General features: G+C 44.2%; 1 protein-coding gene across 2 annotated transcripts in view; it reads right to left on the bottom strand.

Moving 5' to 3' along the window:
• The window catches only part of bard1 (BRCA1 associated RING domain 1), a 32,734-nt gene extending 21,912 nt beyond the window's left edge, over nt 1-10,822 (bottom strand). The window contains exons 1-6 of one of the 2 annotated variants that reach the window (XM_035773999.2): nt 10,563-10,821; nt 10,357-10,413; nt 10,076-10,230; nt 7,609-8,717; nt 6,727-6,807; nt 5,621-5,796 (exon numbers count right to left, since the gene is read on the bottom strand). In XM_035773999.2, coding sequence (XP_035629892.1) covers nt 5,621-5,796; nt 6,727-6,807; nt 7,609-8,717; nt 10,076-10,230; nt 10,357-10,413; nt 10,563-10,651 — 1,667 coding nt within the window. In that variant the 5' untranslated portion in view covers nt 10,652-10,821. Of the gene's footprint in view, nt 1-5,620; nt 5,797-6,726; nt 6,808-7,608; nt 8,718-10,075; nt 10,231-10,356; nt 10,414-10,562 lie in introns of both variants that reach the window. The other variant, XM_035774000.2, reaches the window with a different exon arrangement.
• Between the last annotated feature and the right edge of the window lie 16,067 nt (nt 10,823-26,889).

A 26,889-nucleotide genomic window follows, 5' to 3' on the forward strand; every position in this document is an offset into this window, starting at 1 on the left:
CTTATTTCCTTGGTCATCTTCACAAGGTCCTTTGCTGTTGTTCTGGAAATGATTTGCACTTTTCACACCAAAGTACGTTCATCTCGAGGAGACAGAATGCTTCTCCTTCCTGAGCGGTATGACGGCTGCGTGGTCCCATGGTGTTTATACTTGCGTACTGTTTTTTGTACAGATGAACGTGGTACCTTCAGGCATTTGGAAATTTCTCCCAAGGATGAACCAGACTGTGGAGGTCTACAATTGTTTTTCCTGAGGTCTTGGCTGATTTCCCCATGATGTCAAGCAGAGGCACAGAGTTTGAAGGAAGGCCTTGAAATACATCCACAAGTACACCTCCAATTGACTCATATTATCTCATTTAGCCTATCAGAAGCTTCTAACGCCATGACATTTTCTGGAATTTTCCAAGCTGTTTAAAGGCACAGTCAACTTAGTGTACGGTAACTTCTGACACACTGGAATTGTGATGCAGTGAATTATAAGTGAAATTATCTGTCTGTAAACAATTGTTGGAAAAATTACTTGTGTCATGCAAAGTTGATGTCTAAACAGACTTGCCAAAACTAGTTTGTTAACAATAAATTTGTGGTGTGGTTGAAAAACAAGCTTTAATGACTCCAACCTAAGTGTATGTAAACTTCCCACTTCAACTGTATGCATCTCTGCCCGTCTACAATGAGGTTGGAATAATACTGTGAAATGGTGAAATATTAGGATAATACCATTTTAGTGTAATAGCAGTTTGAAAAAACTGCCTAACATTACTGCCTGTTTGAGTTGGTTTGAGTTGAGTGGTGACATCACCAGGTGGTAAATGAGTTAGACCAATAAGAAAGAGTTCCCAAACCTCTGCCCATAACAGCTAGTTCTGTTTCCCCTCCCCACTCACAAAATTCTTGCTTGAGAAATTGCTCTTTGCTAAGAAGCTATTTTTGTTAATTTTTGACGATTTTAATTGAAAACTATGACAGTAAGGTACTTAATTGTCACACAGAAAATATTTGATATTGAGATTTTTTTTTTAAAGGCTGCATGAGACCTTTATGCATTTCTCCCATTTTGTTCGTCCCCACAAGGTCAAATTATTTTTCTACGGATTTAGAGTAGAATTTGGTTTTGGGGTTAATGATAGAGTTAGGGCAATGGTTAGGGAAAACAGGATTTTGAGTGGGACTGAATTGTGGGTCTGTCCCCGAAAGATTAGTTATACCAGACTGAGGCAGTGTGTGATCATCCCTGTGTGTGTGTTTGTGTAGACTAAATTCATTGATAGTGTGTGACAGGGAAGGGTTGCACTTGTCTTGTGGCATCATGACAGATTGTCTCTTTTGCCTTGCAGACGACTAGCAGGCAGGCAGGGTAAACTTGAGTAAATCTGCTGTTGCTAACCTCCGTCGCCAAGGCCCCGGGCACCACCCACTACAGCGCATCAACATGCTGAGCAGTGGGGAAGAGAGAAGGGAAGGTGAGAGAGAAAAGACAGAGGGCGAAAAAAGAAATTGAAGGAGAGAGAAGATAGAAGGGGAGAATATATAGGTAATTGTTCCTTCAACACTCAGTTAACGACCGCCACCTTATCAGCATCAAATAATATGAGAGTGTCCTCACACACACACACACACACACACACCAGCACCTTCCCACCCCACTGGCTGATGTATTCTAAGCCAACCTGCCCAATGAGGTCAAACCACTTGACCATCAAACAACCAATCAGTGTCCGGCTGTCCAACTAGAATTGTGACTCCGGCTGTCCGGTACCGCAGATCATGAAAAATTAACTCATGGTATTTGTAAATGGTACATAGGGTGGCAAAGGGTTGGGAAGTTAAGCCCTGGAATTTGGGAACTTTGCTTAAATTCATCAAAAAGTTTAGCTTATAGCAGAGAACCTTTTTTTGTAGGATACACATAAGGCAATTCTAGGTATTACGGCATATTTAGCTACACTATCCCCAATTCAATGGAATTGCAACCCTCTGCATGCACAGTGCATTCTTCCATCATATGTACAGCTGATTCTCCAGGACTTGCACACTAATGAGATACTATGGAGCCCACACTACTACATGGACTGCGCCAAGGAGTACATGCTTTCTGGTAAGTTTTTATTACAATACCAGGTGGGGTGAATATATTTTATATGAGATTACATATATTTTTTTAAACTAGTATATAGTAGCCTACAGCAAAGTATGTTTAAATCATTTCAAACTTTTATCAATTTCTGATAGTTTTTGCTACCATGTGGGTTTTAGCTTGCTTGAGTCTGCTAACTGAGGAGTGTTAATTCTCCTGTTTCCATACATGTTTCATTTAAAAAAATGTATCTTACAAAGGAGTTGTTTAATCTAACTGCTTAACCATTTATCTGTTCATGGAATTGTATTTGTTTTACTCATTTAAAAAAATCTTAACAGGAAAATGCCACGGGCACTATCTGACGTTTGGAAAGATTTCACTGCAGCTAATGTAGAAGGAAAAGCTGTGTACATTTGCAAATAATATTCAAAATAAAATGTGAAGAATGCAACAAAGATGCAGAATCATCTGGCCAAGAGCATAAAGTTCCCTCAGCACTCATAACAAGCAGCCTCTGGACAAAAGTCCCTCTACTTCTATTCGAAGTGAAAATGATGAATCGGACACCTTATCGATAGCAACAGCTCATGGTCCTTCTGGAATCAGAAGGTTTTTTTACTCAATGGAGGAACGTAGTCAGAGAAATGCTGATGAATGTATACAAATGGTTCACCTCTGATGCTCACAGGCAATGTGTATTGGAAGAGATTTCTGAATGTTATTTGCCCAGCATACACCCCTCCAACCAGACATGCTTTATCTACTCATTTGCTGGATGTAGAGTTCAGAGTTTAAGTGAAGGTGTGGCAAATCATTGAGAAAGCAGACTGTATTGTAATGATCTCTGATGGGTGGCCTAATGTTCGTGGGCAAGGAATAATTAACTACATCATCTCCACCCCTCAACCAGTATTCTACAAGAGCACAGACACAAGGGACAACAGACACACCGGTCTCTACATTGCAGATGAGCTGAAGGCAGTCATCAATGACCTTGGACCACAGAAGGTATTTGCACTGGTGACAGACAATGCTGCGAAAATGAAGGCTGCTTGGTGTAAAGTGGAGTAGTCCTATCCTCACATCACACCCATTGGCTGTGTTGCTCATGCATTGAATCTGCTCCTCAAGTACATCATGCCAATGAAAACAATGGATACACTCTACAAGAGAGCCAAGGAAATTATTAAGTATGTGAAGGGTCATCAATTTATAGCAATACCTCAACAAGCAAAGTGAGAAGAATAATAGCACCATATTGAAGCTGCCCAGCAACACCCGTTGGGGTGGTGTTGTCAATATGTTTGACAGTCTCCCGGAGGGGAAGGAGTCTCACTAAGAAATGGCCATATCACAGTCTGCCCCATCAAGAGGATCCTCCTGGATGATGCATTTTGGGAGAGAGTGGTAAGCAGCCTGAAACTCCTGAAACCTATAGCAGTAGCCATTGCAAGGATTGAAGGAGACAATAGCATCCTGTCTGATGTTAAGACTAGAGGTCGACCGATTATGATTTTTCAACGCCGGTACCGATTATTGTACTATAGCTCCCCAGCATGTTTTTTTAATCGACAATCAAAAAGCCCAGATCTTTATAGGCGGGAAACTCATGGTTGGGAATATCAATCGATTCGTAAATATGTAGACCATCTCTATTTTAGAGAACATATATTTAGTGTTCCTGACATTAAGTATAAGTTTGAAACTAAACATTTTTGTAAGGTAACAAAAACGGAATGCAGCTCTAAAAACACCTGGTCTACAGTTGGGGCAATGGCATCTGAGGCGACAAATGCCTCAGATCCTGTAACCAGTCACATACAGTGGGGCAAAAAACTATTTAGTCAGCCACCAATTGTGCAAGTTCTCCCACTTAAAAAGATGAGAGAGGCCTGTGATTTTCATCATAGGTACACTTCAACTATGACAGACAAAATGAGAAAAAAAAATCCAGAAAATCACACTGTAGGATTTTTAATGAATTTATTTGCAAATTATGGTGGAAAATAAGTATTTGGTCACCTACAAACAAGCAAGATTTCTGGCTCTCACAGACCTGTAACTTCATCTTTAAGAGGCTCCTCTGTCCTCCACTCGTTACCTGTATTAATGGCACCTGTTTGAACGTGTTATCAGTATAAAAGACACCTGTCCACAACCTTAAACAGTCACACTCCAAACTCCACTATGGCCAAGACCAAAGAGCTGTCAAACCAGAAACAAAATTGTAGACCTGCACCAGGCTGGGAAGACTGAATCTGCAATAGGTAAGCAGCTTGGTTTGAAGAAATCAACTGTGGGAGCAATTATTAGGAAATGGAAGACATACAAGACCAATGATAATCTCCTTCGATCTGGGGCTCCACGCAAGATGTCACCCCTGTGGGGTCAAAATGATCACAAGAACGGTGAGCAAAAATCCCAGAACCACACGGGGGGACCTAGTAAATGACCTGCAGAGAGCTGGGACCAAAGTAACAAAGCCTACCATCAGTAACGCACTATGCCACCAGGGACTCAAATCCTGTAGTGCCAGACGTGTCCCCCTGCTTTAGCCAGTACATGTCCAGGCCCGTCTGAAGTATGCTAGAGAGCATTTGTCATATGGTCAGATGAAACCAAAATATAACTTTTTGGTAAAAACTCAACTCGTCGTGTTTGGAGGACAAAGAATGCTGAGTTGCATCCAAAGAACACCATACCTACTGTGAAGCATGGGGGTGGAAACATCATGCTTTGGGGCTGTTTTTCTGCAAAGGGACCAGGACGACTGATCCGTGTAAAGGAAAGAATGAATGGGGCCATGTATCGTGGGATTTTGAGTGAAAACCTCCTTCCATCAGCAAGGGCATTGAAGATGAAACGTGGCTAGGTCTTTCAGCATGACAACGATCCCAAACACACCGCCCGGGCAACGAAGGAGTGGCTTCGTAAGAAGCATTTCAAGGTCTTGGAGTGGCCTAGCCAGCCTCCAGATCTCAACCCCATAGAAAATCTTTGGAGGGAGTTGAAAGTCCGTGTTGCCCAGCAACAGCCCCAAAACATCACTGCTCTAGAGGAGATCTGCATGGAGGAATGGGACAAAATACCAGCAACAGTGTGTGAAAACCTTGTGAAGACTTACAGAAAACGTTTGACCTCTGTCATTGCCAATAAAGGGTATATAACAAAGTATAGAGATAAACTTTTGTTATTGACCAAATACTTATTTTCCACCATAATTTGCAAATAAATTCATTAAAAATCCTACAGTGTGATTTTCTGGATTTTTTTTCTTCATTTTGTCCATCATAGTTGAAGTGTAGCTATGATGAAAATTACAGGCCTCTCTCATCTTTTTAAGTGGGAGAACTTGCACAATTGGTGGCTGACTGAATACTTTTTTGCCCCATTGTATGTGACTAAGGGTTTCGCTGCGGATATCAGTGTGCATTCTTCCATACTCACAATATGCTCTACCATATTAATGTGAAAAATGCCATGTGGGATGGGCCACAAGAGTGGCTAAAAAATAATACATAAATTCAATCATACTCACAAGACGCTCTGTGAAGCCCCGTGCTGCAGCAGTAGCATGGCGATGCCAGTATGTCCGTTCCTGACAGCGTCGTGTAGAGGAGAATCGTTCTTGTAGCCTGGTGTGTTCAACAGCACGCCTCCCCTCTCCACCAACACCTCCACTACACCCAGGTGGCCCAGGTTACATGCCTCGTGCTGTAACACAGGAGCACCGTTATTACATATATTATACAGTAACTGCATCCTTCCTCTTGCATACGGTCTTCTATTACTATGTAATACATACTAGCACTGATGACATTGAATATTCAATGAGGCTGTTAAAGGGATACTTCGGAATTTTGAGTCAGTGGAACTCGTGGATACCAATTCTGTGTCTCTGCATGCAGTTTGAAGGAACTTGTTAACTAGCACTAGCGCAATAAGATACCCATAGACTTCATCATTATGCTAACGCTAGTTAGCATTGGCTCACAAAACTACCACTAACTTCCTTCAAATTGAACACAGAAAAACAAAAATGGTTTCCACAAGTTGATTGGACTCTGGAAAAGTAGATAATTGGGCAATTTGCAAAAATGTCTAAGTATCCCTTTAAAAATGCCAAAAGTCATAGATTTGTAATACTGTATGCATACGTATAACAGCGCTTCTATCAGGCAGGGCAAAGTTAAAGACTGGCATGCTATACCAACATGTAAATCAGGGGTGGCAAACATGAAGCCCGTATGAAGGGGTCGAATCCGGCCGACGGTAGTTTGAGTAAAGATTTGTACAAAAGGTGTTGGGGAGGAACGAACACAATATACTTTAAAATGACTAAAACCAAATTAAAACTGTGTAGAAATGACAATGGACCTACATTCATAAAGTTTGTGTCAAACCCGCTAAAAATGACTGAAATGAAAGCTAGATAGTCAGGGAGCATCGGAAATTTCGAAATCAAACTTTGACGGCAAGGAAATACAACCAGTTTTCAATGAGGCCTTCCGGACCGAATGCAGCCCCCGGGACAAAATGAGTTTGACACCGCTGCCCTGTATTCCTATCTGTCCCTTGATGTATATGATTGGATGTATTTGCTGTCTAGACAAGGAGAGACTGAGGAGACAAGGCTTTACTCACCAGCGGTGTCCATCCAGCATTGTCTTTCAGGTTGGGGTCAGCCCCTTGGTCTAGGAGCTCCTTCACGGTCTCCACATCACCCTGCAGGGGTGACAGAGAGAGGAGACAGGCCACAGGTTTAGGGTCAGTTGTAAAAGATATGAACATGCCATTCAAACACATTGGCTGATCCAAAATCATCTTAGACCAGCTGCTATGATCAATCAATTACTCTGTGAGGTTCACAAAGATGCATCAGGCCACATGTCTAGGGTCAGGTGTTAGAGACATGTCAACATGTACTCCAAACACAGCATCTGATCCTACACAGGCATCATGGGGCATGCACTGATCATCAATCAGGTTCACAGGTACAGAGTCAGTTACTAGAGACATGAGAAGAAGCACTTCACACAACCAGTGTGTGTCCCAAATGGCAACCTAAGACCTATATAGTGCAGGACTTTTACATCGGTATAGGGTACCATTTGGGAAGCAGACAGTAATACAATCAAAGAGATAGTCTCCCCAGGTTATGTTACTATTGTAGTTTAAGGTTATGTTACTATTGTAGTTTAAGGTTCTGGGTGCCTTGTTGTGAATCTAGCTTAAATCGGAATATATAAATCTACCTGGTTGTGCAGTGTGGTTCTCTCATGGCCCATAGCACTACTCTTTACTGATCAGACAAGCATTCCCTTCCCAGCCCTGGGAGAATAGCAGGGAGCTTAACATAAGCCCTGTAAACACTGCTGTAATCCCTGCATGGATCCTCCCGAGGTAATCAATGTCCCAACGCTGTGAATGATTGATAATAGCAGCAGGTCTGGGATCAGCTGCTACAATTTGACATGTCTCTAACAACTGACCCTGAGCCTGTGACCCAAGTCATGTTTATCTCACCTTTATTGCTGCCAGGTGTAGGGGTGTCTCCCCCTTGTGGTTTCTCTTCACTACCGCTGGGCTGTTCTGTGACAGTCTGCCCGGGGATCTCTTCCCCAGGGGGGCGGGGGAACACAGACTACTGCCCCACTGCTGCTCTCCTTCTCTGGATATCCTGGTGCTGGTGGAGGTTCGACCCTGTCTGGGGCTGGCAGCGGGGGAGGGCGAGGTATGCATGGCTGGGAGTACAACCCTGTCCACTGCCGGACGTCTACCCTGGCCAGGAGATGCCTTGGGTTTCTTTGGGGTACACTGTGAGATGTTTTTAGCTTCCACACAGAATCTTTTGGGAGTGCGCTTAGGAGGGGAGGGCAGGTCAGGCTTTTTAGTCATTTCTTCATCTGGTTTGGAGTGCTGCTTTGCAGATATCTTATCCAGCTGAGAAGGGGTGGTGTGTGGGCTTGGACCGTCCTGGTCCTCAGAGAGTGGGACGTTCTCTCCTGGCTGAACCACCTTCAGGATGCTTCTGCTGGGGCTGAGGATTATGGTGTTCCCCTGAGGGAGATCCTCCGTCTGAGACTCCGCAGTGGCAGGCAAGGTGGCTGGACTTTGGAAGGAAACTCTTTTACTAGACCTGTGCTCTCCCTCTGCAGTGACCTGCTCTTCTTCCTCTCCGACATCTCCTTCTCTCGCTCCGCCAAAGCCCCACTGCTGGTTGACTGCCTCCAGCCTCTGTGTCTTGACATTCTGCTTGGTTTCTTCATGCTTGGTTGGTTTCTGCCCACCCCCAGCTGCAGGCTTCCTGACACCACCACCATTTCTCGTCTTCTTAGTCGGTTTCTTCTTTTCATAGTTAGTCGCCCTTTGAGGAGAGGAGGAGCCAGAGTCTTGGGAGGAGGAGTTGAAGTTGAAGACAGACAGGTCTTTGCCTTTAGACTCAGGTAGTGTCTCAGGATGTCTTGGAGCAGCTTTCACAGTCCCACTCCCAGCCTCCGGGAGAGGCACAACCGCAGGCTTCTCTACCCGGCAGCGCACCTTGCGGCTGCGGGGACTAAACCAGATCTTGAAGTTCTTCTTGTGCTTTAAGACAGATTTATCAGACTGTGCTGGTGGTGTAATGGGAAGGGCATCTGAAAATAGTACAGGAAAGAGAAAAATACTGGTAGGACAAACTGAAACCACACATCAAAACGTCTCACCTAAGCTAAGGACAGAGACTATAATGGCATATGTGAAAGCAAGCGGTAAGGTAGCACTATAATGTTTTCTTTCCTTGTCACAGCACAATTTGTATTCCACTAGATTCACCCGTGGTTGTGTTTGGTTGTCTGCGCTGCATTCATTCACGCGACCTTGCTTGTCACACATCCAGCCTGTTCTGCCTAGCAAGCTAGCTAGTATCTAATTTGGTGACCCAGAGGGGCATGTAGCTGCCCGTCAGTGTTCCTCTACCACTGCGAGAACATGAACATCACCCGTTTGTTAGAGCTCAAGTATAGAAGCTAAACACCACCATACATAATGGCATTGCATCATTACTGTCATTAACAGGGATTATGATGGGAGGGGGGGGGGGGAGAGGCAATACATGGTAATACTTCCATTTGTGCTTAATGCTAAGGGATACAGGCCTACCTTTGTTAAGGAATAATAATCACAGGTGAGATGAGGGCAGTGGAAAGGTAGGCTCCTAAATGGCAGGTAATAAAATGGAATATATTTACAAAGGAATACATATGGGAGCAGTCAGAATTGTACATCAGCGTGCACAACCCGTTGTAGTTATGCATCCTGACGTACAATTCTGACTGCTCCTGTATGTATTATTTTGTAAATACAGTATATTTTGTTAATAGTTTACTAAAGTGTATTGCACCACACTGGCCGCCTATTTATTTATTTAACTTTTATTTAAATAGCCAAGTAGTTAAGAACAAATTATTATTTTCAATGGCAGCATAGGAACAGTGGGTTAACTGCCTGGTTCAGGGGCAGAACAAAATATATTTACCTGGAGATTCGATCTTGCAAACTTTTGGTTACAAGTCCAACGGTCTAACCACTAGGCTACATCCTACAAATTGTACCTACCTACCTACAGGGGAAACAAAGTGAAAGCATAGTCATAACTATCATGTTGAGTGAAGAGTCACAGACATTCGGGGGAATAAACAGTGAATCTAGGTTGTGGAAGAGTTCAGTGCTGTCTGTAATTCCTTTGTCTTAAGGCTTGTGCACATCACACTGAATGTGGATCTAGCGTTAGTCTGCTGTGTTTTAAGAACCACCCACTGTAGACGTCTGACTGCCAACATTTTCACCCAATTCCATTCTATGAAATTGGTCAGCACTCTTTCACAAATTACAGCCTGCACTCTGTTCAGGGGTTATAATATAATAATCTGGGGGTGTTGGGAAAAGCAGTAGAAACATTTCCATTCTAACCAAAGGACAATACAGCTATTTTTATTTTCTAATAATAACATACCGGAGTAATCGGAGCCAGTGGGATTGAGCAGTGAGTCTAGGTTGCCATAGAGTTCTGTGATATTGCTGAGTTGTCTGTTGATCCGAATGTCTTTCACCCAGGCAGGACTGTGACACACCACACATCCCTCTCCAGCCTGAGGACCAGCACACGACCTAGTAGTTAGTACAAAGAATCACAAGTCATTGATAACCTCAGGATAGTAAAATAACAAGCCAAGTAAAGTACAACAATCTGCTTCTACCAAGTTAGCCACTCCAAGAGGGACAGCATCCACTCACCTGCAAAGCATATGTTCACAAACCCCGAGGCACACAGGTTCGTTCATCAGTTTTAAACTGGAATGACAAAGTATATCAAAGACATGACCATAATCATGTAAGTTAGATCTCGCTAGTATTATAAATTACCCCAACTAGTTAGCAACAAGCAGCCAAGCATGCCCAGTTTCATAATAAATAAGTCAAGTTAAATGTAGCGTGTTTACCATTTTGAGCACAGCAGAAGTTTTCGAAAATGCGCGACAGCCTCCTTCGTTTTCGTCCAGCCTTCGTCGGTGCAAAGATCAGGATCCATTTAACGAAATATGGCTACGTTTTCCACTATTTCGAAATTATATTCGTACACGTTTGATATCTTGAAATGACGCTAAAGCTGAGTTTTGCTGCGGTAGCTTCACTTCTTAGTTTTTTTCGCTTCTCCCGCCAAAGCGTCAGGGACAAGGGCCTGCCCGTGATGTAACTGCGTACACCTCCCTCCCGCCCTCTTTTTCTTCTTCTTTGGATTTCACAACCGATAAGGGTGTATTGCTGCCACCAACTGGACCGGTTGAAACCAAAACAAGGTTAAAAGAAAATCCATACGTAATAGGGAAACTTAAATCCAGCCAAATAAAAATAATACATTGACAAAACAAAAATCCCAGTTCTTCCTTCAAATCTCCATGTCTCCCTTCTCAGGCTGTAGGGCCTGAGAGGGTGGTACGGCTTGTGACAACTCCTTCGCCAAGAAATATTTCAGCCCCAGAAACCTCTCTGCAGCATCCACAATGATTTCTATCTTCCTGGTCCTTCTCTCCACCTTGGCAGTGCTCTTTATCCCCATAGGTATATAGGCCACAAAATCCAACTTCTTAATTGCAAGATGGCGCAGCAGTAAGACGTGTTTGTTTATGTCCCATGTAGGGGGGTTATATACATTTCATTATATTTCAATCTCTCTTTTTTTACATTTTTGAATTAAATATACCTTCCTGCAACCTGCCTCACCCAATGTGGTACAGGTCTGCTATTTAAAAAAAACATTTTTTTTTAGATCTAGCTATTTAGTCATTGTTAGCCACTGCTAGCGGTCTTTACCTTTAGCTCGGATTCCAGACGCTTTAGCCCGGACAGGCCGGATAATACCTGCAGTAATATTCATATGTGTAAACATACTGAATTGTAATTGGATGCATTTTACCGCCATATCATACTGTGCTATGATTGGTTAAGACCACCCAAATGGTTAGGTCATGGTCATTTTGAACCTGGTTGGCGATACATGAACATGCCAGTTATAGCTAGCTAATAAAGAGCTACGTTAAGAAATATCCTGTAGCACTGCATTTTATTATTTTGTACAAAGTGTGCAAAACAAGAGATGGTGTCAGAGTAAAAGGTCTTACAAGAAGGGTTTTTCTGGAGTTCCTTCACCTCGAATGGACTGGGAGTCTACAAACTTACCCGATGCATGGCGTAAGTACAAACAGCATGTGGAGCCAATGTTCACGGGTCCTCTGAAGGACAGAGGATAAGAGGAAAAATGCAGCTACCTGCTCCTCTGGATCGGTGAAAAAGGGAGAGATTTACACATGGACACTTACCAGGCTGAATCAAAGGTACTGAAAACATACTACGATCATTTTGAAGCATATGTTGCGCCGAAGACCAATACGATTTTCGCTAGGTACAAATTCCATGAGAAAGTACAGGGAGCTAGCAAGTCTTTTGAACAGTTTGTGACAAAGCTGCGTCTGCTTGTGAAAGACTGTGATTATGCTAACAAGGATGAGATGGTCAAGGATCGTATTGTATTTGGAATACACTCACCGCGAGTGAGAGAGAAACTTTTGAATGTTGGGTCTGAGCTAACACTGCATAAAGCTATCAACATAGCCATATCTTACGAGCGAGCACAGGCTCAGATGAAAACCATTTCGCACGGCAGCAAGAGCGCAGTGCATGCAGTCAGGCAGACATCAAAGCACACCTCCTGTGCACAGAGAGTGTGTTTTAGAACAGAGAGACATAACTCCAAAACAACGATACAGACTCAAAACGCTCCAAAACATGTGGATATTGTGGATACAAAGTGCGTGGCGAACAAGGAAATTGCCCAGCAAACGGCAAACAGTGTACTAAATGTGGTAAATGGAATCACTTTGCAAAAGTATGCAGAGCTTACGATGGAAAAACAGTACACACAGTGAGTGAAGATGAAATGTCAATCAAAGAGTCAAACGCTGATGAACTGTTTATTGATTCAATGACACAGAAAAGTAAAATATCAGAGACAGAGCAAGCCTTTGCTGACATTGAGATAGGAACACAAGGCACAGAGCTAAAGTTCAAACTAGACACTGGTGCACAAGAAAACATTATTCCTCTGAATAAGTGAGTGCGAGCTACAGCCCACCATGCACAGACTGACTAGTTATGGTGGTGAACAGCTCCCAGTAAAAGGCACATGCACTTTCAAATGCAAATACAAAGAAAGTGACATGATGTTGGACTTTTATGTTGTTGACACTAGAGCACCTGCAGTGCTAGGTCTTAAAGCATGTTTAGGCATGCTTTAAGCTAGTTTTATCAGTGACAGCACCAGTAGAGACAGACAATGTACTGGAGGAGTTTGCTGATGTTTTTACAGGGATAGGATTATTCCCAGGAGAATGTACCATTCACCTTGACCCAGACGCAATCCCTGTGGTTTACCCACCGAGAAAGTTTCCCCTTGCTCTCCGTGCCAGTCTGAAGAAAGAGTTGGAGAGCATGGAGCAATCTGACATAGTCACCAAGGTTACAGAACCGACTGACTGGCTAAATGCGTTAGTGGTGGTGGAGAAACCACGCACAGGCAAGCTCCGAGTATGTCTCGACCCAAGAGACTTGAACAAGGCTATCAAACGCCCCCATTATCCTTTACCGACACATGGCATCACACACAAGCTAGCGGGAGCACACTACTTCAGTATCATGGACGCTAGATCAGGCTACTGGGCTATAAAGCTCACAGTAGAGTCATCTAAGCTCACAACATTCAACACAACATTTGGATGCTACAGGTTCCGTCGCCTGCTTTTTGGGATTATCTCAGCCCAAGACGAGTTTCAGCGAAAGATCGACGAAGTGTACGAAGGCCTCGGCGGAGTTGTGGCAGTTGTGGACGACATCCTTGCCTATGGTCGAACCAAAGAGGAGCACGACCGAAACCTCCTCTCGATGCTGCAAAGGTCCCACAAGAGAGGAGTCCGGCTCAACCCTGAGAAGAGCACAGTCGGCGCTACAGAGGTCAGCTACTTCGGACATCTTCTCACAGCGACTGGAATCAAGCCAGATCCACAGAAGATCTTAGACATAAAAGAAATGGAGCCACCAAAGAACCGTGCAGAGCTGGAAACAGTGCTTGGCATGGTCAACTACTTAGCCAAGTTCGCACCCAGCCCCTCCAATGCTAATGCACCCCTGCGTCAACTACTAAAGCAGTCCAGTGAGTTTATTTGGGACAAGCAATAAGACAAAGCTTTCCAGAATGTGAAAGACTTGATCACGAGAGAACAAGGATCAATCCTTGCCTACTACGACCCCGACAAAGAGCGCAGACTCCAAGTGGACGCGTCGAAGTATGGACTAGGTGCAGTGCTACTGCAAGAAGGAAAGCCCATCGGCTACACTTCCAAATCTCTCACAGACTGTGAAATCAACTACGCTCAAATCGAAAAAGAGCTCTACGCCATTCTGTTCGGATGTAAACGTTTCCATCAGTACATATATGGACGACAAGTCATTGTAGAATCCGACCACAAAGCCCCTTGAGTCAATTATGAGGAAACCACTAGCCGCAGCCCCGCCAAGGCTACAGAGAATGATCCTTCAACTACAAAAATACGACTTCACAATTACTCACCGTCCAGGCAAAGACATCCCTGTCGCAGACACACTCTCCAGGAAGTTTCGGACCTATAAGGACAGCAGCCTTAGTGAAGGCATGGACATGCCAGTGCACACTGTGTACAGTAACTTACCAGTTAGTGACACAAAACTGAAGGAGATCCAAGCAGAAACAGAACAGGACACAACTCACACAGCTGAGGAAAGTCATACAGGATGGATTATCTGAGGAGAAGAGAAAATGTCCTCAGAGCGTCTCAGAATTCTGGAACCATCGTGATGAACTATCACAGATTAACGGAATCATTTTCAAAGGAGAGAAAATAATTATTCCTACCAGTCTCAGAGAAGAGATTTTGACAATGATCCATGCTGGACACATGGGCATGGAAAAGTGCAAACAGAGAGCATGGGACATTTTGTTTTGGCCCGGAATGTGCAAACATTGTTGGTAAATGCACCATATGTCTTGAACGACACCCCTCAAACACCAAAGAGCCAATGTTACCTCACTGTATCCCAGACCGACCCTGGCAGATCGTGGCAACCGATCTGTTCACCTGGAACAGCGAGGACTACATCGTAGCAGTGGACTACTACAGCAGATACTTCGAACTTGACAAGCTTCACAGCACCACATCTGCAGCTGTGATACACAAGCTGAAAGCAGCCTTTGCCAGGCATGGCATTGTAGAGACGTTAATATCTGACAATGGGTCCTGTTACAAATTAAATGAGTTTGAATCCTTCACAAATTCATGGGAGTTTACACATGTCACCACAAGCCCACATTACCCTCAGAGTAATGGCCTTGCTGAAAAATCTGTGCAGATTGCTAAATCACTCATGGATAAAGCAAAAGCAGACAAGAGAGACCCCTACCTCAGTCTCCTTGAATACCGCAACACTCCAGTTGACAACTTCAAATCACCAGCCCAGCTGTTGATGAGCTGCAGTCTTCGCCCAATCCTTCCCAGCACCAACCAGCAGCTGCAACCTGAGGTCGTCAGCTACAAGGAAATGCATGAAAACGTGCAGAGACAACAACAACAAAAGCAATACTACGACAAGTCAGCTAGACCACTGCCACCACTGATCGACAGAGAGTCTGTTAGAATCCAGGGGCATGGCCTCTGGAAGCCAGCAGTCGTCATCCAGCCAGCTGACACTGAACGTTCATATCACGTCTTCACCGCAGAAGGAGCGGTGGTGTACTGCCGCAATCGTCGTCACCTACGGACACAAAAGAACAACACCCCGATGGGATGAACTGTTCCTCTGAAAGAGAACGTGATGGACTAAACACACACACAGCACAACATACACTATACTCACCTGCAACACCACCTGCAACACCACAGGCTCAGCATCATATCGCACAAGGTCAAGAAGAGAGGTCAAGCCCAGAGCTGTCCTAGACTTGTGAACTGTCAAAGGGTGTAGGCTGCCCTAAAAGAGTTCCAGACTGTAAACTTGTTATTGAAAGTGCTTGAAATGCTTTGGTATTGTATTTGTTTGAAATGTTAAGATGTTATTTCTACAGTGAAAGCTGAGTTGCTGAGAATCCCTTGTTTGAAAAGTAGCAGTCTATGTTGATTCAGTTGGTATAGTATGCAATATAAATGGTTACTTACCTTGAGTTCAAACTACAGAGCATGTATTCAAAAGAAACCCTTAGAATATGGAAACATTTATTTTGTTTTAAAAGAAGGGGGGATGTAATATGCATATGTGTAAACATACTGAATTGTAATTGGATGCATTTTACCGCCATATGATACTGTGCTATGATTGGTTAGGTCATGGTCATTTTGATCCTGGTTGGCGATACGTGAACATGCCAGTTATAGCTAGCTAATAAGGAGCTACGTTAAGAAATATCCTGTAGTACTGCATTTTATTATTTTGTACGAAGTGTGCAAAACAAGACACCTGCCAGTCTGTGCAGCGCGATATCAGCCCTGAGCATATCGGATTGCTTTTTTCCCCACTACATCACCGGATTCATGCCGCAAGCTCTGAACCATTACACCGAATCTTTTCAGCTAGCTAGTTGCTACCGAGTGGCTATTGTGGCTAACGCCCTTGTCCAGAAACATGCACCAGTTAGCCTCGAGCAAGGCCCATCTCCCAGCTAGCAAACGAAGTACACCAACTACAATACCTCTCTTGCCAATTGGCCTGGACCCTTTGTCGACACGGAGCCCCGCCAATCCATCACTGCTGGGTTGCTGACATAATTCGGCTGATGTGCTCTCAACGCCATGGATGTTGGTGATGATCCATCTGCTATCCCCGGCCCACTAGCTTCCTGAACGCTGTGTCTCCCGCTCGCCTAGTGTAGTAATTGATTACTGAACAGCTCCCTGTTTCATCTATTGCTGCTCATTGGACCCTATGATCACTCAGTTACACAGCTGATGCCTGCTGGACTGTTCATAAACACGGCACTTCATTTTGTTTATCTGTCTGCCCCAGCCTCGAACTCTGCCCATTCATTACCCATTGTTGTCCTAGCTGTTTACCCGCTGTTGTCTCCCCGTTGTTGTCCTAGCTGTTTACCCGCTGTTGTCTCCCCGTTGTTGTCCTAGCTGTTTACCCGCTGTTGTCTCCCCGTTGTTGTCCTAGCTGTTTACCCGCTGTTGTCTCCCCGTTGTTGTCCTAGCTGTTTACCCGCTGTTGTCTCCCCGTTGTTGTCCTAGCTGTTTACCCGCTGTTGTCTCCCCGTTGTTGTCCTAGCTGTTTACCCGCTGTTGTCTCCCCGTTGTTGTCCTAGCTGTTTACCCGCTGTTGTCTCCCCGTTGTTGTCCTAGCTGTTTACCCGCTGTTGTCTCCCCGTTGTTGTCCTAGCTGTTTACCCGCTGTTGTCTCCCCGTTGTTGTCCTAGCTGTTTACCCGCTGTTGTCTCCCTGTTGTTGTCTTAGCTCTCCCAATCAACACCTGTGATTGCTTTATGCCTTTCTCTAGTGTCAATATACCTTGTATACTGTTGTTTAGGTCAGCTCTAATTGTTTTATTTTACTGCGGAGCTCCTAGTCCTGCTTAACATGCCTCAGATAGCCCCTTTGTCCCACCCCACACACATGCGGAGATCGCACCTAGCTTAATTGGGTCCTCCAGAGGTGCAACCTCTCTCATCTTCACTCAATGCCTAGGTTTCCCCCCACTGTACTCGCACCCTACCATACCCTTGTCTGTACACTATGCCCTGAATCTATCCTACCACGCCCAGAAATCTGCTCCTTTTATTCTCTGTTCCCAAAGCACTAGACGACCAGTTCTTACAGCCTTTATCCATGCCCTCATCCTACTCCTCCCCTCTTCCTCTGGTGATGTAGAGGCTAAGACAGGCCCTGTGTGTCCCCAGGCGTTCTCATTTGTTGACTTCTGCAACCGTAAAAGCCCTGTGTTCATGCATGTTAACCAGTTGGATTTAGGGGGCACTATTTTAATTTTTGGATGAAAAACGTTCCTGTTTTAAACAAGATATTTTGACACGAAAAGATGCTTGACTATGCATATAATTGACAGCTTTGGAAAGAAGACACTCTGACGTTTCCAAAACTGCAAAGATATTGTATGTGAGTGCCACAGAACTGATGTTACAGGCGAAACCCAGATAAAATTTCAACCAGGAAGTGCCGCATTCTTTGAAACCGCCTCATGCCAATGACTCCTTATATGGCTGTGAATGAGCTTACGTTTTCCACGTTTTCCCCAAGGTGTCTACAGCATTTTGATGTCGTTTTAGGCATTTCCCTTGAAGAATGGCTGTAAGGGACCATATATGGCATGTGGTCACATGGTGTCTCCCGCAGAAAACCTTGCGTAAAATACTGAGGTAGCCATTTTTCCAATCGCTTCTTATGAGAAACCAACTGCCTCGACAGATATATTATCGAATATATTTGTTAAAAACACCTTGAGGATGGATCCTAAACAACGTTTGTTGTGTTTCTGTCGATATTATGTAGCTAATTTTGAAAAAAGTTTGGCATTATAGTTGTAGCATTTTTCGGTCGATTTCTCAGCCAAGCATGGTGAAGAAACGGGAGCTTTTTCGCCCACAAAAATAATATTTTGCGAAAAAAGGAACATTTGCTATCTAACTGGGAGTCTCCTGAGTGAAAGCATCCAAAGTTCTTCAAAGGTAAATTATTTAATTGGTTGCTTTTCTTATTTTTGTGAAAATGTTGCCTGCTGCCAGCAGAGCCTAGCATAGCATTATGCCATGATAAACTTACACAAATGCACGCTAGGCTGTAACGCATATTTTGAAAATCTGAGATGACAGTGTTGATAACAAAAGGCTAAGCTTGTGTTTGAATATATTTATTTTGCGATTTTCATGAATAGGAAAAGTTTCTAGGGGTATTTATGTCCGTTGAGTTATGCTAATGCTTTTGAGGCTATGATTACGCTCCCGGATACGGGTTTGCTCGTCGCAACTAGTTAACTTCAGAAGCCTCCTCCCAAAGTTTGCTTTATTCACTGCTTTAGCACACTCTGCCAACTCTGATGTCCTAGCCATGTCTGAATCCTGGCTTAGGAAGGCCACCAAAAATTCTGAAATTTCCATCCCCAATTACAACATTTTCTGTCAAGACAGAACTGTTAAAGGCGGTGAAATTGCAATCTACTGTAAAGATAGCCTGCAGAGTTCTGTCATACTATCCACGTCTACTATTAAGATCCATCTCTCCAGAAATATAGACCCCCCTCAGTTCCCAGCTGTGCCCTGGACACCATATGTGAATTGGTTGCCCCCCATCTATCGCCAGGGTTCGTACTGCTAGGTGACCTAAATTGGGATATGCTTAACACCCCGGCCATCCTACATTCTAAGCTAGAAGCCCTCAATCTCACACCAATTATCAAGGAACCTACCTATCAAGGAACCTACCCCAAATCCGTAAAAACATGGGCACCGTCATAGATATCATCCTGACCAACTTGCCCTCTAAATACACCTCTGCTGTTTTCAACCAGGATCTCAGCGTTCACTGCCTCATTGCCTGAGTCCGTTATGGGTCCGCGGTCAAACAACCACACCTCATTACTGTCAAACACTCCCTAAAACACTCCTGCAAGCAGGCCTTTCTAATCGACCTGGCCCGGGTATCCTGGAAGGATTTTGACCTCATCCTGTCAGTAGAGGATGCCTGGCTGTTCTTTAAAAGTGCTTTCCTCACCATCTTAAATAAGCATGCTCCTTTTAAAAAATGTAGAACTAAGAACAGATATAGCCCGTGGTTTATGCCATACTTGACTGCCCTTGATCAGCACAAAAACAGCCTGTGGCATACTACACGAGCTTCGAATAGTCTCCGCGATATGCAACTTTTCAGGGAAGTCAGGAACCAATACACACAGTCAGCTAGGAAAACAAAGGCTAGCTTTTTCAAACAGAAATTTGCATCCTGCAGCACTAATTCCAAAATGTTTTGGGACACCGTTAAGTACATGGAGAATAAAAGTACCTCCTCCCAGCTGCCCACTGCACTGAGACAACAAAACACTGTCACCACTGATAAATCCACGATAATCAAACATTTCAATAAGCATTTGGCTGGCCAACAATGGCTGGCCATGCTTTCCACCTGGCTACCCCAACCCCGGCCAACAGCTCTGCACCCCCCCACCCCAGCAACTGGTCTAATCCCCTCCCAATTTCCCCTTCACCCAAATCCAGACAGCTGCAAAATCTGGACCCCTACAAATCAGCTGAGCTAGACAATCTGGACCCTCTCTTCATAAAATTATCTGCCGCAATTGTTGCAACCCCTATTACTAGTCTGTTCAACCTCTCTTTTGTATCGTCTGAGATTCCTAAAGATTGGAAAGCGGACTCGTTCATTGGTTTCTCTAATGACTGTGTCGCCTGGTTCACTAACTACTTTTCAGATAGAGTTCAGTGTGTCAAATCAGAGTGCCTGTTGTCCGGACCTCTGGCAGTGTCTATGGGGGTGCCACAGGGTTCAGTTCTCGGGCTGACACTTTTCTCTGTATATATCAATGATGTCGCTCTTGCTGCGGATGATTCTTTGATCCACCTCTACAAAGACGACACCATTCTGTATATATCTGGCCCTTCTTTGGACACTGTGTTAACAAACGAGCTCCAACGAGCTTCAATGCCATACAACACTCCTTCCGTCTCCTCCTACTACTCTTAAATGCTAGTAAAACTAAATGCATGCTCTTCAACCGTTCGCTGCAAGCACCCGCCCGTCTGACTAGCATCACTACTCTGGACGCTTATGATTTAGAATAGGTGGTGTCACGAGAATTTTCAATCCCAATGATAATAACTAACGATTATTAAAGCTTTGACTAATTCCAGAGGTTTGTAAGACCCTGGGTTTAATAATAATTAGGCAAAGACTCAGCTTATGCAAAAGGTCCGTACAGTTTATTCAGAGAACGTTCTGAAGTCTATAATTTTTATTTTATTTTTTTATTTCACCTTTATTTAACCAGGTAGGCTAGTTGAGAACAAGTTCTCATTTGCAACTGCGACCTGGCCAAGATAAAGCATAGCAGTGTGAACAGACAACACAGAGTTACACATGGAGTAAACAATTAGCAAGTCAATAACACAGTAGAAAAAATGGGCAGTCTATATACAATGTGTGCAAAAGGCATGAGGAGGTAGGCGAATAATACAATTTTGCAGATTAACACTGGAGTGATAAATGATCAGATGGGCATGTACAGGTAGAGATATTGGTGTGCAAAAGAGCAGAAAAGTAAATAAATAAAAACAGTATAAAAACAGTATGGGAATGAGGTAGGTGAAAAAGGGTGAGCTATTTACCTATAGACTATGTACAGCTGCAGCGATCGGTTAGCTGCTCGGATAGCTGATGTTTGAAGTTGGAGAGGGAGATAAAAGTCTCCAACTTCAGCGATTTTTGCAATTCGTTCCAGTCACAGGCAGCAGAGTACTGGAACGAAAGGCGGCCAAATGAGGTGTTGGCTTTAGGGATGATCAGTGAGATACACCTGCTGGAGCGCGTGCTACGGATGGGTGTTGCCATCGTGACCAGTGAACTGAGATAAGGCGGAGCTTTACCTAGCATGGACTTGTAGATGACCTGGAGCCAGTGGGTCTGGCGACGAATATGTAGTGAGGGCCAGCCGACTAGAGCATACAAGTCGCAGTGGTGGGTGGTATAAGGTGCTTTAGTGACAAAACGGATGGCACTGTGATAGACTGCATCCAGTTTGCTGAGTAGAGTGTTGGAAGCCATTTTGTAGATGACATCGCCGAAGTCGAGGATCGGTAGGATAGTCAGTTTTACTAGGGTAAGCTTGGCAGCGTGAGTGAAGGAGGCTTTGTTGCGGAATAGAAAGCCGACTCTGGATTTGATTTTTGATTGGAGATGTTTGATGTGAGTCTGGAAGGAGAGTTTGCAGTCTAGCCATACACCTAGGTACTTATAGATGTCCACGTATTCAAGGTTGGAACCATCCAGGGTGGTGATGCTAGTCGGGCATGCGGGTGCAGGCAGCGATCGGTTGAAAAGCATGCATTTGGTTTTACTCGCGTTTAAGAGCAGTTGGAGGCCACGGAAGGAGTGCTGTATGGCATTGAAGCTCGTTTGGAGGTTGGATAGCACAGTGTCCAATGACGGGCCGAAAGTATATAGAATGGTGTCGTCTGCGTAGAGGTGGATCAGGGAATCGCCCGCAGCAAGAGCAACATCATTGATATATACAGAGAAAAGAGTCGGCCCGAGAATTGAACCCTGTGGCACCCCCATAGAGACTGCCAGAGGACCGGACAGCATGCCCTCTGATTTGACACACTGAACTCTGTCTGCAAAGTAATTGGTGAACCAGGCAAGGCAGTCATCCGAAAAACCGAGGCTGTTGAGTCTGCCGATAAGAATTTGGTGATTGACAGAGTCGAAAGCCTTGGCGAGGTCGATGAAGACGGCTGCACAGTACTGTCTTTTATCGATGGCGGTTATGATATCATTTAGTACCTTGAGTGTGGCTGAGGTGCACCCGTGACCGGCTCGGAAACCAGATTGCACAGCGGAGAAGGTACGGTGGGATTCGAGATGGTCAGTGACCTGTTTGTTGACTTGGCTTTCGAAGACCTTAGATAGGCAGGGCAGGATGGATATAGGTCTATAGCAGTTTGGGTCCAGGGTGTCTCCCCCTTTGAAGAGGGGGATGACTGCGGCAGCTTTCAATCCTTGGGGATCTCAGACGATATGAAAGAGAGGTTGAACAGGCTGGTAATAGGGGTTGCGACAATGGCGGCAGATAGTTTCAGAAATAGCGGGTCCAGATTGTCAAGCCCAGCTGATTTGTACGGGTCCAGGTTTTGCAGCTCTTTCAGAACATCTGCTATCTGGATTTGGGTAAAGGAGAACCTGGAGAGGCTTGGGTGAGGAACTACGGGGGGCGGAGCTGTTGGCCGAGGTTGGAGTAGCCAGGCGGAAGGCATGGCCAGCCGTTGAGAAGTGCTTATTGAAGTTTTCGATAATCATGGATTTATCGGTGGAGACCGTGTTTCCTAGCCTCAGTGCAGTGGGCAGCTGGGAGGAGGTGCTCTTGTTCTCCATGGACTTCACAGTGTCCCAGAACTTTTTGGAGTTGGAGCTACAGGATGCAAACTTCTGCCTGAAGAAGCTGGCCTTAGCTTTCCTGACTGACTGCGTGTATTGGTTCCTGACTTCCTGAACAGTTGCATATCACGGGGCTATTCGATGCTATTGCAGTCCGCCACAGGATGTTTTTGTGCTGGTCGAGGGCAGTCAGGTCTGGAGTGAACCAAGGGCTGTATCTGTTCTTGGTTCTGCATTTTTTGAACGGAGCATGCTTATCTAAAATGGTGAGGAAGTTACTTTTAAAGAATGACCAGGCATCCTCAACTGACGGGATGAGGTCAATGTCCTTCCAGGATACACGGGCCAGGTCGATTAGAAAGGCCTGCTCACAGAAGTGTTTTAGGGAGCGTTTGACAGTGATGAGGGGTGGTCGTTTGACTGCGGCTCCGTGGCGGATACAGGCGATGAGGCAGTGATCGCTGAGATCCTGGTTGAAGACAGCGGAGGTATATTTGGAGGGCCAGTTGGTCAGGATGACGTCTATGAGGGTGCCCTTGTTTATAGAGTTAGGGTTGTATCTGGTGGGTTCCTTGATGATTTGAGTGAGATTGAGGGCATCTAGCTTAGATTGTAGGACTGCCGGGGTGTTAAGCATATCCCAGTTTAGGTCACCTAACAGAACAAACTCTGAAGCTAGATGGGGGGCGATCAATTCACAAATGGTGTCCAGGGCGCAGCTGGGAGCTGACGGGGGTCGGTAGCAGGCGGCAACAGTGATAATAAGAAGACATCCATTTTATAGTTCACTCCCTACTTCCGCACATACATACACACAAACAGTACATATGCTACGCACATACATACACACAAACAGTAGGTGAGTTGTATCCACTGTTTATCACTACCAAGCCGGCAGTTCCATTCCCCCGAGATTAGAGGAACCTTGAAAAGACACCCTGTCAAATCAAATCAAATGTATTTATATAGCCCTTCGTACCTCAGTTGATATCTCAAAGTGCTGTACAGAAACCCAGCCTAAAACCCCAAACAGCAAGCAATGCAGATGTTGAAGCACATTGGCTAGGAAAAACTCCCAAGAAAGGCCAAAACCTAGGAAGATACATAGAGAGGAACCAGGCTATGAGGGGTGGCCAGTCCTCTTCTGGCTGTGCCGGGTGGAGATTATAACAGAACATGGCCAAGTTGTTCAAATGTTCAGAAATGACCAGCATGGTCAAATAATAGGTCTGGGACAGGTAGCACGTCCGGTGAACAGGTCAGGATTCCATAGCCGCAGGCAGAACAGTTGAAACTGGAGCAGCAGCACGGCCAGGTGGACTGGGGACAGCAAGGAGTCATCATGCCAGGTAGTCCTGTCCTATCGTAAGTTTCTCAGAGTTCTTCTTTGGTTCTCGGTCTCTCCTTAGTCACACTGAAGTTTACCATTCTAATTCATTATACATGTTACAGAATCAAATGATTACTAATAGTTACATTTGTCTAATTATTCATTATATCTGTTACATCATGTAATAATTACGTTTCAGGGTGGAATTTGTTTAGTCATTACCTTTCAGCATATAATTCCCTTATCAGTGGACAACTACAAATACCTAGGTGTCTGTCTAAACTGTAAACTCTCCTTGAGGACTCACATTAAGCATCTCCAATCCAAAGTTACATCTAGAATCGGCTTCCTATTTCGCATCAAGGCCTGTCATTTACAAAATAGCCTCCAACACTCTACTCAGCAAATTGGATGTGGTCTATCACAGTGTCATCCCTTTTGTCACCAAAGCCCCATATACTACCCAGCACTGCAACCTGTATGCTCTTGTTGGCTGGTCCTCGCTACATATTTGTCGCCAAACCCACTGGCTCCAGGTTATCTTTGCCAGGTAAAGCTCCAACTTATCTCGGCTCACTAGTCACCATAGCAACACCCACCCGTAGCACACGCTCCAGCAGGTATATTTCACTGGTCATCCCCATAGCCAACCCCTCCTTTGGCTGCCATTTTTCCAGTTCTCTGCTGCCAATGAATGAAACGAATTGCAAAAATCACTGAAGTTGGAGACTTATATCTCCCTCACTAACTTTAAGCGTCAGCTGTCAGAGCAGCTTACTGATCGCTGCAGCTGTACACAGCCCATCTGTAAATAGCCCATTCAACCAACTACCTACCTCATCCCCATATTTGTTTTTGATTTTCTGCTCTTTTGCACACCAGTATCCCTACTTGCACATCCTCATCTGCACATATATCACTCCAGTGTAAATTGACAAATTGTAATTACTTCACCACTATTGGCCTATTTATTGCCTTACCTCCTTACTTAATTTGGACACACTGTATACAGATTTTTCTATTGTGTTATTGACTGTAAGTTTGTTTATCCCATGTGTAACTCTGTGTTGTTGTTTTTTGTTGCACTACTTTGCCTTATCTTGGCCAGATCGCAGTTGTAAATGAGGACTTGTTCTCAACTGGCCTACCTGGTTAAAAAAGGTGAAATTATAATAAATAAATACAATTTAAACACCCGAGCCATTGCCTGTTCACCACACTACCATCCAGAAGGCGAGGTCAGTACAGGTGCATCAAAGCTGGGACCTAGAGACTGAAAAACAGCTTCTATCTCAAGGCCATCAGACTGTTAAACAGTCATCTCTAACACAGATAGGCTGCTGCCTACATACAGACTTGAAATCATTGGCCACTTTAGTAAATGGAACATTAGTAACTTTAATAATGCCAGTTATCTTGTATTACTCATCTCATATGTAGTGTATATACTGCATTCTATACCATCTATTGCATTTTCGCTTATGCCTCTCTGTCATTGCTCATCCATATATTTATTTAATGTTATTCCATTCCTTTACTTAGATTTTTGTCTATTAGGTATTTGTTGTGGAATTGTTAGATATGACTTGCTAGATATTGCTGCACTGTCAGAACTAGAAGCACAAGCATGTTGCTACACTCGCAATAACATCTGCTAACCATGTGTATGTGACCAATACAATTTGATTTGATTTGAAATGTCTGGCAGTGAAGGCCTTTCCACCACCATGGACTCTTCAGGTGCACCATTCCAACCCTCAACCCTTTTAACAGCTGCTGCATATGAAATGCGCTGGACAGCCCTGACTTTGGCCACCTCATTCTCTTTCACTCTTGTGGGGCATTCGAAAGCTGTGGCTTCATGGTTCCCACCACAATTGCAACATTTCCATCACTTTTATAACACATGATATGATCTTTTCCACAACTTGGACTTCTTGGCTTCTCCCTTCTGCAAACACTTTTACAATGGTCACACTGCATTGGTCTTGGGATAAATGCTCTAACTCTGTAGTTTATATACCCCAACTGCACTTGAGTAGGGAGAGACTCTATATCAAAAAACAAAAGAACAGATAGACTTCACTTTTTTAAAGTTTATTACAGATCGGATAAATGTAACATACATGGTCCTCAATGAGGAACGCCCAGCCACCCCACTCCTTCCCCGTCAGACAGAGCATCACATTTAGCACCTTCTTACACTTTCCCACGACTCTCTCTCTCTCAGGTCAGTCTAGTGTCAAAACATACCCCAAGGAACCTGAAAGCCTCACCCTCTCCAAGTTTCTCCCATATAACCTCAAGTGTACCTCATCTCTCACCTTCCTGGTAAAGAACACTGTCTGAGTTTTCTCTACAGAGAACCTGAATCCCCACATTAATGCCCACTGCTCTACCTCATCAATCGCTTCCTGTGCCTTCCTGACTGTGTATGGCACATTTCTTCCCCTCTTCCATAAACGAAAAAAGCCTCAACAAGTAGATACTGTATCTACCATCTCAACGTTATACTCATTCATTATGCATTGAATATACTTAGAATTATAATGAAAATGACGGTAGCTAACAACAATCTTTACTCATACTGGAATGGAGGAAGATCATTTGCATGCACATGGTGAAATGCAATAGATAAGCCTAATGGACAAAGTAATGTTTTATGACACATTGTTGTAATAAGGAACCAACACTTGCTATCATATAATGAGCACACCACACAGCAACAAATGCTTTGAAAAATAGCGTTAT

Source organism: Oncorhynchus keta, chromosome 7 (genome assembly GCF_023373465.1).
Source record: "Oncorhynchus keta strain PuntledgeMale-10-30-2019 chromosome 7, Oket_V2, whole genome shotgun sequence".
NCBI classification, from domain to species: domain Eukaryota; kingdom Metazoa; phylum Chordata; class Actinopteri; order Salmoniformes; family Salmonidae; genus Oncorhynchus; species Oncorhynchus keta.